Source organism: Equus quagga, chromosome 11, assembly GCF_021613505.1.
Source record: "Equus quagga isolate Etosha38 chromosome 11, UCLA_HA_Equagga_1.0, whole genome shotgun sequence".
Lineage (NCBI taxonomy): Eukaryota > Metazoa > Chordata > Mammalia > Perissodactyla > Equidae > Equus > Equus quagga.
Window position 1 is genome coordinate 23644302 of NC_060277.1, and position 16690 is coordinate 23660991.

Genomic DNA, 16690 nt, shown 5'->3' on the forward strand with positions numbered 1-16690 from the left:
CTGTGGATGTTAATTAAGAACCACGTAGCTGCTTTCCTTCCCCTTGCCCTCTCCTCCCCTTTCCCTGCCCATCCCCTTTCCACCTCTCCTCGCTAGTTCTTCTCCACTCTTACACTCTCTTTCTTGCAGGCATTTATTGAGGACCTTTTTGCTAGACACCAGTGAAAGCAAAAGGGAGATGAAGGATGGTGCCTCCCTGTGAGAAACCGTAAAATAAGCAGTTTACTATCCACTGTGATAGATGCTTTCATATGTTACCTCACTCATTTTACACAATCACCCTCTACAGTAGATATGACAGATTGGAAAGCTGGATTTAGAAAGGTTGTGGCTTGCTCAGCCTTTCAAAGGAAGGACTTGAATTCCAAGTCCAGAGAGAGTCTCTTTCCATACAGACATTGCTGCCTGGTGATATCAGAGCTGTCAGCGTGACCTTACTGACCACTTTTAGTCAGCACAGCTCTGCCTTTGAAACAGTCTCAGAGAAAGAGCAACTCCTCCTGCCTAAATCCTATCTAGTCTCCTTCCTAGCTTCTAAATTCCTTCCTGCTCTGCTTAAGCTCCTCACATTACACTTTCTCCATTCTTCCCTCTCAGGTTTCTCCTCTTCACCGTTAAACATTCGTCATCCTCTTGCCAAGTTTAAAATAAATCATCTCATATCCATTTTGTTTTCTTTACCATTGTTCTATTTTTTCACCCCTATTGGAACACATGATGTTTATCCATTTGTTCCAATCACCCTAATCTTTTATAATCTGGCCTCTAATTCCATCCGTCTATCGAAACTGGTCTCTGAAAGGACACTCATAAACTCTATCTTAAGCAAATCTAGCGGCCTGTATTTAGTCACCATTTTCCTTTACTGCCTTAGCCATTTGTTCTTCCAACCAGGCTGGCCTTGGGACTGCCTTTTCCCTTGGTCTCTATGACATCACATAATTCTATTTTTCTATCTACCGCTTTTGCTGTTATTTCTGTATTTTATTCATTATTGCCTCTTACTGCTAGTAATCTTTCGTTTGAAGACACCCTAGGCACTGGCTTGGGACATGGCCTCTCTCTACAGTTACTTCTTTAGGAAACTGATAAGTTGTGGCCTCAAAATCTTGGATTCAATGAAAATGACTCTGAGGTCTGGATCTCACAGTCTAGTCTCTCACCCTAGCTGAAATTTTATCTCTATTTGGATGTCCTGCTGGCAACCTGTACTCCACTGTTCCAGAACAAATTCATCACCTCTTCTTATACTCTCCCTTGTTTGCACCCATCATCACATTTATCCCAGTCACCCAAACTTAATGTCTTCTGCTTCCTACTCCCAAATCTCTCTACTACTCCTCAACAGAAATTCTGTATTCTAGCCAGACCAGGTAGTTGCCTTACTGTTAAGAGTTTTAAGATTGTAATTCTGTCCAAGATTAGGGATAAAACTAGGGTTAAAAGTAAGCAGTAATCAATAATAAAAGTCTAGTGAACGATTAATGTAGTTGATTAAGTTGCTTTTAAGTTTTGTTTTAATAGCACATTATTTTTAAAAAATTAGTAATGCCCTGATGCCCATGCTTAACACTTTAATACAGTTCTTTTTTGGCTGAAAAGAAAAGCATAGTCGAATGGAAAATACACTGTGCTCTCCCTGTGTCTGGGCCTTTCCCTTCCGGCAACCTAAAGGCTTCCCAGGCCTTACCTAAAATGCTTATTGCCTTCTTCACCATTCACGATATTCATCCTTCAGGATCCAGCTCAAGTTCCACTTTCGGTTTAGTCGACTTCTACAAATGTTTTTCAAACACTGTTCCCGATGAAACCGTGAAGGGGACCTAGACCCTTCCCTCAAGGGACTTCGAACCCAGTCGAAACCAGTCGAAACCAGTAGCAGCTTTCCTTTATTCTTACAGTTCTTATCCTTTTTATTTTTATTTGTCCATGTACTTTGTCATCTCATCTTCCTGCCAGCTCCTTGGTGGTAGACATTAGCTTTTGCTACTTTTCTGTCATTTGATCCTGCCTAATTAGCCCCACACCAGAATTCTACTACCGCTATCCACTGAATTGAGCAATTTCACACATAATCTAATTTGTAGGAAAACAACTGTTAGTAACATTTAGGCTAGTTACCTTTTGTCTAAATTAGTAATTATTTAAAAAATGGTTTAAAACTCCTTTAAAGTTCATACAATAGACAGGAAGTGTTTTTAAGGATATTTATTGTTTCCTCTGGCCTTGATTTCATCTGACAGTGAATAGATGTGGTATAAATAAAACTAAGGAGATAGAGAATAAGGAGAGTAATACTGGCTTTAGCCTTTATTTAAAAATAAAATGCTTTTTAACGTGTGAGACAGCATTCCATCATATTACTTTACCATCAACAACAGTCAGCATCTATTAAATCTATAAGGCAGTGCTTTGAAGTAGATATAATATTGGTAGAATGATTTCAAATATTTTTGTTTGCTATAGGGCAATAATTTAGTTAAGAAAGAGTAAGCATCAGCATAAGCTTCCTCGGACAGCTTTATTTTTTAAGACCTGAGTTCGCCAAAGCATTTTCAGGAAGTCTTGTAAATTATTCATACTATAAAGAAACAAAATCGCTGTAAATTAAAATTGTAATGTATGTTATATCATAGCATATTAGTTTTAGATTAAATGATTCTCTAAAGTTGGAACTTTAATGTACTATTTGTGCATTTTATAGTACGTTGGGGCCCCTTATACACTCAAAATATATTGTGTACATTATATATTTCAAATCACAGAGGTTTAGCATTCTTGTGCTTTTGCATTTGTGACATGCAGTTATCCTATGTGTCATTTATTGGATGTCATATCAGTGGTTAAGAATGTAGCTGCTAAATTATAACAGGGTTTTTCTTTGAGTACTGGCATCTTTACTTACTATCCCTGTGACCTTGGGCAAGTCGTTTAACTGGTTTGGGCCTTAGATTCTTCATCTCAGAAGTGGAGAACAGAATGCTTATTAAACCAACGTTTTTATGAGGATTAGATAAAGTGATATATGATGTATGTGAAAACCATTTGTAAACTCTAAAGTGCTTTATAGATATAAGGTGTTTGTTATGTATGAAATCTTAAGAAAATTAGTCTCCAGGACCTTATGATGGTAGCAAATATTGTTTTTACTACTTTTGTACACCTCTGATATTTAAATCTGTTAGCTTTGGTATACATCTTTGTTAAGTGCTGAATTATAACAAATTATCTCTTATGTGTTCTTTTTTTTGGTGAGGAAGATTCACAGTGAGCTAACATCTGTTGCCAATCCTCCTCCTTTTTTTTTTTGCTTGAGGAAGATTCGCCCTGAGCTAACATCTGTGCCAATCTTCCTCCACTTTGTATGTGGGATGCCTCCACAGCATGGCTGATGAGTGGGGTAGGTCCACACCCGGGATCTGAGCCTGCAAATCCAGGCCACAGAAGTGGAGTGCACAGAACTTTAACTACTTGGCCACAGGGCCAGCCCCCTCTCTTATGTGTTCTATGTATGTTCTTGGAAACATGTATGTGATGTGCTGGTAACTGTACAACAACCAGCTCTCTGAGGGAAAAAAGCCCCAATCTGTAGCATTTGCTGTTTCCCATGATGTAAATACTCCCACCATAGCCAATTTCAAGTCACCAACATGACATCACTGAACAGAGTTGAGAAGAGATGTGTACAGATCGGCTCTTGTGAGTCCGTAAGAGCTGACTCTAGCACATACTGAACTAGGATGTATCAGCTTTTAGATGTACAGGCATACAGAGTCATACAGAAGTCATAATTATCAGGGAAACTTTTAGACTATTTCTGATTACAAAAATATTTAAGAATATTATTGTGACTGTCTCTGAAGGCCAGGAATCTGCAGTCAGACCTGGATTCTAATTCTGACTCTGTGCTTACCAGCTCTTTGACTTTTGGCAAGTCAGAATATCTTTAAGCCTCAATTCCTTCTTCAGGAAAATAGGCACAATAATAGCAGCTAGCTCAGAAGGGGAGATGTGGCACCTGGTACAGACTGCTTGTGGGAAAGGGAGGGAAGGATTGCTTCATGAGGTGGGTTAGTGGCTACTGTCATCAACCTTGCGTGGTTCTAATAGCATGCCAGACTGAGTTTTATATTAATTTATTTTGTTTTTTTAGCTGACATGGGTTTTGCCAGATTATTCAATTCTCCTCTAAAGCCACTAGCAGATTTGGATCCAGTAGTTGTGACTTTTTGGTATCGGGCTCCAGAACTTTTGCTTGGTGCAAGGCACTATACAAAGGCCATTGGTAAGTTAGTCTAAAATGATTGACTATCTCAGTGTTGAATTATCATACATACCAAATGGTGTAATAATAAAGCTGCTTTATAAAAACTGATGTGCATTTCTTTATAAAAGTCCTGTTGTCTTCTGTATTCCCAGATTTTACATTGTGGTAGATGTGGATTTTTAACTATGTAGGAGAAGACGGTTCTTTTAAAAGAAGGAAGTATTTCCTTTCAGAGAATAGAGGTGTCTGATCCTCTCTAGTTGAGTTGCTATGGAAACAATAACATGCAGGTTTTATTTTGCACTTACCTACTACTATTGATCAGAAGAACTAGAGGGAGGTTTCGAATTGTTTTCTTCATAAAAAGAAAAAGGAAAATGGGAGTAGTGTGATGTTGGAGAGAGCCCCTTTTCTTTGGGGAAAAGTTAGTCAGTCAGTCCTTTCCTATGCAAGAAATAATATGAGTGATCTTTCTCTCTTGCCATTACAGTGATCAGAATGGCAGTTTCTCCATTAAGGGAGGAAATACAGTCTGGCAGATTAGCTGTGCTCAGCATCTTGCCATCTCACCAAGTGAAAAAACTGTGTAAGAAAACCTGTTATAAACACACTGTGTGTAGGATTTAAAGTCTGATTCTGAACAGAGCCTTCAGAGATCTTGCTACCTGGTCACTATAGTGTCCTCAGAGGGCCTGCCTGTGAATTGAGGGAGTCAGAAAGAGAGAGCCCACCTCAAACCTAGAGATTTCTTTTCTTTTTTTTCTTTTTGCTGAGGAAGATTTACCCTGAGCTAATGTCTGTGCCAATCTGCTTCCACTTTATATGTGGGTTGCCACCATAGCATGGCTGACAAGTGGTGTTGGTCTGCTCCCAAGATCCAAACCTGTGAACCTGGGCTGCTGAGGCGTGTGCTGAACTTAATCACTATGCCACAGGGCTGGCCCCCTAGAGATTTCTTTAAAGGAGGTGAAAAGAGAGGCTAGGGAGGGAGTAAGTAGTACTGCTAGTGTGAAGGGCTAGTTCCATAAGGAACCTACATTTGCTAAGTGTATTTCTGTAAATTTCCCTTTTGTTGAATTTTCTATTTACTGGCATTAGACTAATAATCAATTTTGACTGTATTTAGCTGTTTTTGTTGAGTTCTAATTAACAAATGCACTAAAAGTATAATATTACTAAAAATAGACAAGTAAACACAATCCCTTCTCTATTCAGCTTATGAAAAACCTAGTGGCGCCCAAAGAACTACGAAGGAAGTTCTTACATTTGGAAAGATTAGACTGACAATTAACCTATTCATGGATTGAAAGGAAAACACAAATTTAAATGTAGTAGTATCCTCATTCATCAGGAGATCTGATCTCTGCAAAGCTCAGACACCCAGACCGCGTTTCTACTCTGTCCAGGGATTGAGATGCCAGCACGGTACTGGAGTATTGTAATACTTCATAAATACTGCTGCAGGATTGTGTTAAATTCGTGGAAAAGCCTATGAGTGGCCTCAGCACGGTGAGGGAGGCAGTATGTGTTTGACAGCAGAGGACCGTGAGAGCGACCTTAGACCCTTCCCTGAGCGGTTGAGCTCGCATGCAGGCCCCACCTCAAAGGCTGCCACCGCCACACTATCAGCAACTGGCAGTGGCAGCTGCCTGTGAAGGGGGAAGAAAGGAGAACTGGGGGAAGCAATGGAAAGAATGGAGTGTTCCTCAGAAGGAAGAGCTAAAATCAGAGCCTGACTCTACTTGACTTTTACTTAGGGGCTGTATTTTCGAGACTTTTAAAATTGTGTTTGTTTTTCTGCTATTAAGTCTCTCTATTGAGAACAATGAAATCTCTTAGACAATCGCAGAAGGCACCTGAGGATAGGAAGAGACTGAAAGTAAGCCAGAGAAAGGGGGAGGGTTAGCTGGAAGCAACAGGTGGTACCTTAGAACAGGATTGACGGTGAGATAAGCCAGGGCATGGCGTAGGGAGTGGAGGATGTGATAACAGCAGAAATCCGCATGCTTTGGGCTCTTACCGTGCACTGATCCATGCCATATCTAGAAGGGAGATTTCCAGTAAGAAAAGGCAAATTCAAAACCTTCTGTTAAACTAACTGACTCCCCACCAAATTCTGTCCCATTCTCGAAGAGTTTTATTCAGCAGATCCATGGTAAGGCCCATTTTTAACATGTACCAGTGATCCTGTTGTACGTTGTCCACACACTTTGACAGCCCACACTTTGAGAAGCACAGTTTTATGAATATTTTCTGATTACCTGCTATACTGTTGAAATAAAAATGGAAGTATTTTTTTGGAAATAAAGGTAATTGAGTATGAATTGGAAACCAACTATATTTCTTATTTCCTCAGGATAAGGAGAACCGAAATTGAATTTTAACCAGCTTGTAACTTACTTGCTCAGTAAATGAGATTTACCACTTAAAACCTTAATCACTAATTTCTGATTTTAGTCAAGTCTCAATTATCCACTCTGGATAGAAGTTAGGGAAAAAGTTGACACAGAAAAAGAATAAGCTTGAGGTATATACATAGCAGACATATAAATAAACACCTTCACTCATTCTTACTCTTTTCCATACCTGGTTCGTGTCAGAAATGAATATTATTTCTATTCAGAGCATGGAAAAAAGAGAATTTGATGATTTGATATCAGTGGAGGTTTATGGAGTGACATTTAGTGGGAGAGGGGAGTGGTGGTGTGTGTGTATGTGAGAGAGAGAGAGAGAGAGAAGAGAACAAGTCATTGATAGAGGAAGAGAGCTGAGAAATGAGTATAGATAGGACAGGACCCAGGTGACTATTTAAAATTAGAGGCTAATATGAGAGAGGACACCCTAGAATTTAACACTGCCTGCTACACTAAGGTTCCTTCTCTTAGCAATTCTCAGGAAGTCTAGATCCTCACTCCTGTCCTTTGAATAGAGGACAAATCAGGAATTGGTGTGACCAGCAACATACAGTAGTGGTCCTAGTCGACTGCATAGTAGAGGCAGCCCTCAGGAAGAGAGACGGGATTGTCAGACAGCCGTATCAGGGGCACGAGTGACCACCAATATGACGTGGGACAGAGAAAAGAATTCAGAAGTAGACACTGAAGAATGTTATTACTCCACTCTTTAGTGACAGATGTTCATGATGATGATGATCCTCCTGTGTCATTAAGAATGATTCAATTATATTTTATAGGCTCTTAAGATGACAGGTAATGATGTAATAAAAAAATGGTTATTAAAGGGATATGCTCCCATTATCCAAAAGGCTAACTTATGTGGAAGGAATCCATTCTTGAATGGAGTCAGATATGTGAGACATTACTGTATGGTTTTTTTTCCACTTGGCAATTTGTTTTACGTAATAGCATGCCAACACTAATTCTAGCTAATGGATATAATTTTATTTTCTTCATATTTATCTTGTTTACAGAATGTGATTCCCACATGTGGTAGACTACTAAACACTGTACTTTTCTATACTACATCATAGTCTGTGCATTATCATCTTTTTAAAAAATACTTATTAAACAGCATTTATTTAAGTGAGCAAGTGTGAATATACATCTCACAAAAATTAATTCACCTGTACATTTGGCAAAGCATTGTGAATATAATATTATAGTCCCAATCTAGATTACAGTTTTTGAATGTGTAAAATCCAAATAGAATTATCTTTAACTGGTGATTTGAAAAGTTAATAAAACTTTTAAAGATGCCTAACTTGATCCTGGGGTGTTAGAGGGTTGGGGCAGCATCTAAGTGAATATGTTTAGATAACCTCTGTCTCTACTGGTGTCTACTGGTGTGTTTATCAGCTTCTAGACCTTACAATTTGTTGAAAAAACTGAAGTTGGTAGTCTTTCAGACAGAAGTTGAATTTTTCCAAATCATTTTATGTGATCTGTAGTGTCTGTCAGTCAAGACTCGCGACTAAGAAATTCTGCTCTATCGTTATGCATTTGATAGCTCTAAGGGAATGTATTGCCAGACTTGGTGATGATATTGTTTTAGTCTATCAGATCTTGAGTATTATGCTCTGAATTAGATTATCAATTGAATGCTTCAGTGATCACATTATTAACAGTGGTTAGAAAGGCTTTTGCCTGAATCGGAAGTAAATTCATTGCTTACTCAGTTGAGTTTTCCAAGCTTGTCTTCATCAGGAAATTTGTAAGTAAATGTTTTTTGTTTGGCTTTCAATCTGTTATGTGATGATATAGCTATTCCATGTCTCATATATGTGTTTTCTTAACACACTTATTGTACTTTGTATATTGCTTCAGTGAAAAGTATGTTTGTATGTGGGTTGTGATTATACCCAGAAATTATAACCAAAGAAATATGATAAGTGTATGCAAAAATGTGTTTTTCTTCTTTCATAGATATATGGGCAATAGGTTGCATATTTGCTGAATTGTTGACTTCAGAACCTATTTTTCACTGTCGTCAGGAAGATATAAAAACAAGCAATCCCTTTCATCATGATCAACTAGATCGGATATTTAGTGTCATGGGGTTTCCTGCAGGTAATTTATTTTCCTTTTCAAAATAATATTTGAGTCATATTTCAAAATAATTCCTTTTCAAAAGCATATTTTAAGAATTTTTGTATATATATTTTTAAACTATAATAACTAGGAGATTTTTGATAAAAGTAACGCATTATTTCCTATAACAATATTTAATATTTTTTTGTAAGATAAAGACTGGGAAGATATTAGAAAGATGCCAGAATACCCCACACTTCAAAAAGACTTTAGAAGAACAACGTAAGTAATTCCATATTAAATATAAGTAGTAACTTCAATGCAAATATTTAAATTAATCCTTTTAAAAAGAAGCTATAGATTATTATTTAAACTAGAAACTTAGGTTTTAGTACACTAATTATGCCTATGATTTAAAGAAGATATTCCAGATGTTGTTAACATATACGCCAGGCCTAGGCTGCAGTATTTAAAAACTTTAAGAATGTAAAGGTCAATAGGTAGTTTAAATGTCTCTTCTGATTTAGTGTGATAAAGGGCTCAGTTCAAGGCCACAACTGTGATTTTATCTTTATCTGAGTAATGACTGGTGACTGAAATGCTGGGCCAGGCAACCAGGAAGGATGACAGAAGGAAGGACACATGGCCTGGGATCTGAGTAAAAGAAACTGGTGGGGACATGTATGTTGAGGAGAAATGAGAGGAGAGTAGAAATGACAGCATGAGAGGAGTTTGTTATAAATATGAGCGCCTAGAGGAAAAGGTGGAAAAGGTTCTTTTTTGGGCAACTTAGAAAAATTTCAGGACAGGATGGCTTGTGTAAGAACAAAAGCAGAATCATAAAGAGATGCAGAGAATGGCACTAATCATTTTTGGCCCCTCTGTTACACAGTCCTTGGTAGGGTCCTTTGCCTCAATCTTTTTTTAACAAAACCATGGTCAGATGCCCATTGTCAGGCTCGAGGGCCTCTTCCATGCTTGTCAAGGGCAGTGCTAACGCTCTCTGCTTTCATGCAACACCTGTCCATCTCTTACAAATAGCATCGATACTGCTCAAGGGTTTCTCTTGGGCTCTTTTCTCTCTCTAGACATTTTTCCCAGGCAGTCTTCATGATTTTGGTGGCCACAATTTACCATCAATTATGCTGATAACTCCCAATTTATATACCCTACTCAGATCTCTTCCGAGTTTCAGGCCCATTTATCTAATTGCCTTATGGAATCCCAACTTGAGTATTCCATAAATGCTTCAAAATAAATGTCCAAAACTGAACTTATCGTTTATCCTCCTAAACCTCCCCTCCTGCTGTATTTCCTATCTTAGGAAATGGCTCCGTGATTCATTTAGTTGTTCCAGCCAAAGATATGCCTGATCCTTCTTCTACCTCAGTCTCTTCCATTTTACCCCCCAGCATCCACACAATTAGTAAATTTAGTCAGTTCTTTGTTTTAAATATCCTTTGAAACTTTGTATTTCTCTCCGTTTACCTGCCACTGTTAAAGTCTAGATGACCACTCTCTCACCTGGAGTCCTGCAGTGGCCTCCTAAGTGGTATTTCTGCTTCCAGTCTTCCTTCCAACTCGCTGTCTACGCTGCAGTCATTGCCAAAAGCAAATTTGATCCTGTCAGTCTCTTCCTCGCTCTTAGTTCGCCATTGCTCTCAATTCCTTAGTACGGCTTACAAAGCTTTGGCTTCTACATCCCCAAGTTCATCTCCTAAACCACTCTCCACTTTGTGTTCTATAGCCTAGACATCATGAGTTTCTTTAAGAATCTTAAAAACCCTGAGCTTTCTTTGACCTCTGGATTTTTACACATGCTGTTCTCTTAGTCTGGGATGTACTTTCCTCTCGCCCATTTCATCAGATTAACTCCTATTTTTCCTTTAGGTCTTGGTTTAGGCGTCACTTGCCTGATGAGGCCTCCCTGACCTCCTGGGTCTGAGTCAGGTGCTCCTTTTGCGCTCGTATAGCATCCTGTGCTGCTGCTCTCAGCACTGAGCACTTTGTACTAGTCAGCTGCTGGGTACTTTATCTGCCTTTCCTCTAGACAGTATAGATTGTGTCTGTTTTATAGCCTTATATATATATCCCCAGGGCCTGGTGCCTAGTGACATACTCATTAGTTACTTGTCAAATGGGTATTAAATGAAAGCAATTCACATAATTAAAGATTCTCTAATAATATAAAAGATGGAGAAAATTAATGAAAGTACTTAACATTTAACTTAGTATTTAAAGACCAAAGGAAAATTTTTACATAAAATGATAGTGTTCACAATAACCAGAAATAAAATTTAGGACATAAATTTTAAAACATAAGTAAAATTCAGTTAGAAAAGTAATAGGGAAAGTTCGGAGATAAGAACTCAAACTTCCTAAGCAAACAATGCTACCCGCACAAAAGCAGGTTCCTAATATGCAGGACAAAACAGGATTTATTGACAGTTAGCTCAATTGAATACAATACATATAAGTTACTAAAGTAAAATATAATTTAAAAATTCCAGAAAATATTATTTCAAAGGACATAAAAAGTAAAAGAATAACTTATTTTCATTATATCAGATAAAAAGAAAAGAGCCTCAAAAGTTCTCTCAAAGTGAATTGGAAAGACTAACAATGGAAGTTTCTGTAATCTTTCCAGAGTGTCAGCTCTCATTAGCTCATTAGAAGGCAAGGTGAAAAGAGAATTAAAAAGAAATCATTAAGTTGACTTTAAAAACTGAATATTCAAATAAACTTGGTCTGATAAAATGCTTCGTAATGTTTATAAAGAGTTTGAATTGCTTTGAAAATGGTTCAGCTCCTACACTGTGTGACAAACAGTTCAGCTTACCTTTAATACTAGGAAAGATAAGAAAAAACGTAATGTGAATTGAGAAAAAGGATTTCTCAGAGTCAAGACCTTTTATATTACGATAGAAACAAATAACCTAGAATCTGGAGTTAACCCAAGAAATGAGTTGAATCAATGTAAAGATTAAAGACAAACAGACAGACTCCGTTTCTACATAACAGTTTCCTCCCATTACCAAACTTAGTGGCTACCTTGCCAATAAAAATGTTCCTGGTATTGGAGGAAAAAAAAATTTTTAATTTACACACATGGCAAAGACTTTTTAAAATGAAAGTACTAGTATTGGCAAGAGTATAATAAAATGGGCACTCTTACTTGTATGCTACTGGTGAGAATGAATGCTTCTCGAACTTGAATGTACCTACAGATCAACTGGAGGACTTGTTAAAAATGCAGATTCTGAATCAGAATCTGGGACAGGACCTGAGAATTTGCATTTCTAACGCAGGCTCTTAGGTGCCCATGTTGCTTATCTGAGGGCCAGGTTTGGGTAGCAAGGTTCTAGAGCACATGAAAAAAAGCTTTGAAATATACATACCCTTTGGCCTAATAATTCCAAGAATTTATCCTGTGAGAGCAGGCAGAGCAGCCACACATAGCAAACCAGATTCTTACTCTGTGCCACGCATGGTGCTAAGTCCTATGCCTACATTGTCTCAATATGATCCTTATAACAATTCTATAAGGTAGGTATAAGTATAAACCTCACTTTTCAGATGAGGAAGCTAAACCCTTCATAGAAGTTAACTAACTGCCCAAGATCACACAACTGGTAAATGACTGAGTTGGGGTCCCACAGGGGTCTCTGATTCTCACCTGCTATGCAGTCTTGTCTCCCTACAATGTATACCAGATTCACCTAGAAGGACCTGCGTCTCATAACTATTGTGAAACAAACAACAAACAACAGTAACAGTAGGAGATATACAACCACTACAAATAATAAGTTTAAAGAGCATTTGACAAGGAAAAGAGTTTATGAAACAATATTAAGTGAAAAATGTTAGGACAATCCATTTAGTATGATCCCAATTTTATAAAAACAAAAAAAAAATTCTTCTGTGTTTGTATCATATATACATGCATAGAAAAAATGCCAAAGAAAAATTGTCAAAATCTCAACAGTGGTTCTTTATCACTGAAAGGCTTGATTATGAGTGATTTTAATTTTCTTCTTTACACTTTTCTATAGTCTCTAAATTTTCTGCCATGAACATACATTACCTATTTTTGACCTTTTTAATTTAAAATATTTCACATATAGGAAAGAATATGTATGGTGAAAATATGATATGTAGTCTCTTTAGAATAGTAAAGTGAGTACTCATCCAGTCACTCATCAACCTAAGAAACAGAACATTACTAAGATTACTAAAGTACTCTGTGTACCCTCCCTTCCTATTCACATCCCTCCAAAAGGGTAGCCATTATTTTCTGAATTTGTGTTTATCATACCACATTTTTCATTATAGTTTTACTTCATATGTATGTATCTTTAAATAAATTATTGCTCAGTTTAATATATCTTTGATCTTTATATAAATAGTATCATACTGTGTATTTTCTTCTGCAATTTGCTTTTTTTCCCCACTCAACCTCTGTATTCATTTTTACTATTGTATAACATCCTATCCTGTGAATATATAACAATTTAATTACCCATTCTTTAGTTGATAGACATTTGGGTTGTTTTCAGTTTTTTTCTATTACAAAAATGCTGCTAAAAACATTCTTGTCCATATATCCTGGTGGATATCTGTTAGACTACAGTATGTACTTAGGAAAGGAATTGCTGGGTCATAAGATATTTACATTTTCAACTCTAATGATTAATGCATAATTATTTTCCAAAGTGATTGTAACAATATAAACTCTCGCATGCAGTGTGTAACAATTCCTATTTCTTCACACATTTACCAATATTTGGTTACATGTTCCTTTTTAATCAGGAAAAAACAGTGGTGTAAACACATGCTTTATAGGAAAACCAATCTTGGAGCTTTCCATTAAAAAACATACATGGTGTGAGTCTCCCCAATGATGTGTAATTGTTGTGTCCTTGCAGGTATGCCAACAGTAGCCTCATAAAGTACATGGAGAAACACAAGGTCAAGCCTGACAGCAAAGTGTTCCTCTTGGTAGGTGCATCTCTCCCAGACTAGGCAGTCACATCCCTAGCACAGGTCTCACCTCATCCCACTTCCCATGGAATTGTCCCAGGTATTCCTCCTCGTTAGAAGATGAAGAAATTGGTGGATGCTGGGGCAAAATTAAATATTTTTCTTTAGAGATATCACCCTTGACTTCTCGTCTTAATTTTTTCTAGTGACTTAGCAGAAAATAAGTTAAATTCCATAATGGATTTAATGCTAATGATTTCTGCCAGTTTCACATATGTGTGTGTGGTATGCTCATAGTGCAGTGAGCTATACAAAATGGCATCTGATGTTAATCCTGTTAGACATTAATACAAAAGTCAAAACATTGCCTTGCAAACAGCCTTCTCATGTGCTCTCAACTTATGGGTTCCTACAGCTTCAGAAACTCCTTACTATGGATCCAACCAAGAGAATTACCTCAGAGCAGGCTCTGCAGGATCCCTATTTCCAGGAGGACCCCTTGCCGACATTAGAGTGCGTATCCTACCTTTGCTTTGTCCTTGCTCCAGGTTGAGCATGTCAGATGGTGGCTGGAAGCAAGAAAAGTACTTGTTACTGAAGTATTTTACTTTCTTCATTAACACTACCCCAGAGAAAAACTACTCAAGAGAAAGGTCCTATATTTTGAAATAGGCAAAGCTGTAGAGAGGTGTGAATGAAAACAAGTATTTTAGGAATGACTGTTAATCAGTTTTACAGATAAAAACTAAAGCTGAGAGCAGATGGGACTCTTACAGATCCATCAGCCAGATCAGTTTAAACCAATCTCGTAGGGAACTCAGAATGTAAAATTCTGTGTGTCCACTGCACTACCAAACTCCTGTTTTTCCCCAGCCTTGTTACACCCATGTATACAAATGGTGCTCGGATTTATTAGAGGGCCAGCTTTTCTTGAAAAAAAAAAAATTATTTTCATCGTTGAAACAAATACAAATTCAGTTATTTTTAGTGCTGATGAAGTTTGTGTGGAGAGACGTCTCTGTCAAAAATGTCAGCTAGCTAACAGCGATTAAGATTTTTTGTTGAAAGTAGCAATTAGTGTCAAACTTCAGACAACTAATTGTTTTTTTCTTATTGCTTGGATTAAGTTGTGTTGGGAGGCATCCGGGGAACACCAGCCACAGATGAAGAATAGGAAATAAGGAAAAAAAGAGGAATTTTAAATTAAAAAGGTCAATGATATTGTAGATTTTAGTTCATGATATATATATATTTTTTTTTTTTTTAATGATTTTTAGTGTGTTTGCTGGCTGCCAGATTCCATACCCCAAACGAGAATTCCTTAATGAAGATGAACCTGAAGAGAAAGGTGATAAGGTATTACCTGCATGGGACACTTTCACATCCAGAGAGTAAGGCGGGGGGCAGGGAGAGAACTTAGGGAAGTATAATTCCTATGTATTTAACTGCCTTTTATTTAATCAAGTATGTATTCACTTTATTGTAGGTGTCCTTTGAAATTTAAAATATAATCAGCTTACAGATAAATGAACTTCCTGATTTGTTTTATAGCCTGTTTTCTTCTCTGACTCTTAATTCTTGTCCTTTCTGTTTGTTCAGTGTCATTACCATCCCTTTCTGCAGGCTGCTTTTCAAAGCATCATTCTGTCCTTTGATCATAATTGGATAATCAGGCCCCTCCCCACACTCCTCTACTTTTCCAAAGTCGTAATCGAAAAGACCAGTAGAGCTGGTTTAGTGAATGTAGAACCATTTCCTGTGTGCTTATGGTCTTCAGTGGGATGTCTGTGTGATTTGGAGGATTAGTCTGCAATCTAAATGAGCTTCAGAGGATGAGTCCTATTCAGGGCTCAGTACTTTGACCTCTGGAGATACTGTATTCCCTGGCTGCTCCATCCTCTAGTCATTCCCATCACTTTGGTGTCCGGCATAGGTCACTCTCCAGGTTGGTCAGCACTCACATGTGCATATCAAGTAATGAAAGAGATTTCCTGTTCATTTATTTCCATACCAAGCTTGCTTTTTGTTTTTCCTTACAAGAATCAGCAACAACAGCAGAACCAACATCAGCAGCCCACAGCCCCTCCACAGCAGGCAGCAGCCCCTCCACAGGCGCCCCCACCACAGCAGAACAGCACCCAGACCAACGGGACTGCAGGAGGGGCCGGGGCTGGGGCCGGGGGCACCGGAGCAGGGCTGCAGCACAGTCAGGACTCCAGCCTCAACCAGGTGCCTCCCAACAAGAAACCGCGGCTGGGGCCTTCTGGCGCCAACTCAGGCGGGCCTGTGATGCCGTCGGATTATCAGGTACTCCCCGAAGTTTGTACTTCTTCACCTTCACACGTATTATGAAATAGGAAGTAGATTTATAATAGATCCTTTTAGAATTAAGTAGTACTTAACCCTGAAGTTTGTACAATCTTGTTTCTAGGGCATTACATGAAAATGAAGATTTTTGTCATATTTCATGTAATTGTAAGATATTTCCATCTCTTGATTTGTTTATCCTGATACACCTTCCTCCTCAAAGGAAGTTTCTCATTGTGCCCTTACAGCTGCCTATCAGCTTTGGGTCAGAAAAAGATATCTGGGTAAGCAATTGAAAAAGGAGAGGAGTGGCAGCTTATTTTGGACAAAATTAGCTGCATACTTCAGAAAGATTTGCTGGCACTGGGAGGAAATAATCAGTAAGTAGCCACATAAATTTAGAAGAGAAAGGGATTAAAATTGAGATTTCTCAGAAATAACTGTTAAATCTCACTTGAAATAATTTTGAGACTGGGAAGTACTTTTTGTTATTAAGATCAAAAGAAAACTACAGTTCTACTACTAATTTGAGAAATTTAAAAAAGTCTCAGGATTGGTATTTGGAGAGAGTGGTAAAAATACTTGTGAAAAATCTAGAGAATCTTGCAAAAGAAAACCATTTTCAAGGTAGCAACAAGCTAAGAAAGGA

The 16690-nt window shown here is 37.8% G+C and overlaps 1 protein-coding gene and 1 pseudogene across 3 annotated transcripts in view; one reads left to right on the forward strand and one right to left on the reverse strand.

The window, feature by feature from the left end:
* CDK19 (cyclin dependent kinase 19) overlaps positions 1-16690 on the forward strand; it is a 161973-nt gene that overhangs the window by 138753 nt on the left and 6530 nt on the right. For all 3 annotated transcript variants that reach the window (XM_046675895.1, XM_046675896.1, XM_046675897.1), the window contains 7 exons: positions 4154-4285; positions 8650-8793; positions 8967-9036; positions 13680-13752; positions 14150-14247; positions 15012-15090; positions 15775-16041. In XM_046675895.1, coding sequence (XP_046531851.1) covers positions 4154-4285; positions 8650-8793; positions 8967-9036; positions 13680-13752; positions 14150-14247; positions 15012-15090; positions 15775-16041 — 863 coding nt within the window. The remainder of the gene's footprint in view (positions 1-4153; positions 4286-8649; positions 8794-8966; positions 9037-13679; positions 13753-14149; positions 14248-15011; positions 15091-15774; positions 16042-16690) is intronic.
* LOC124248007 (uncharacterized) lies at positions 9682-9774 on the reverse strand (annotated as a pseudogene).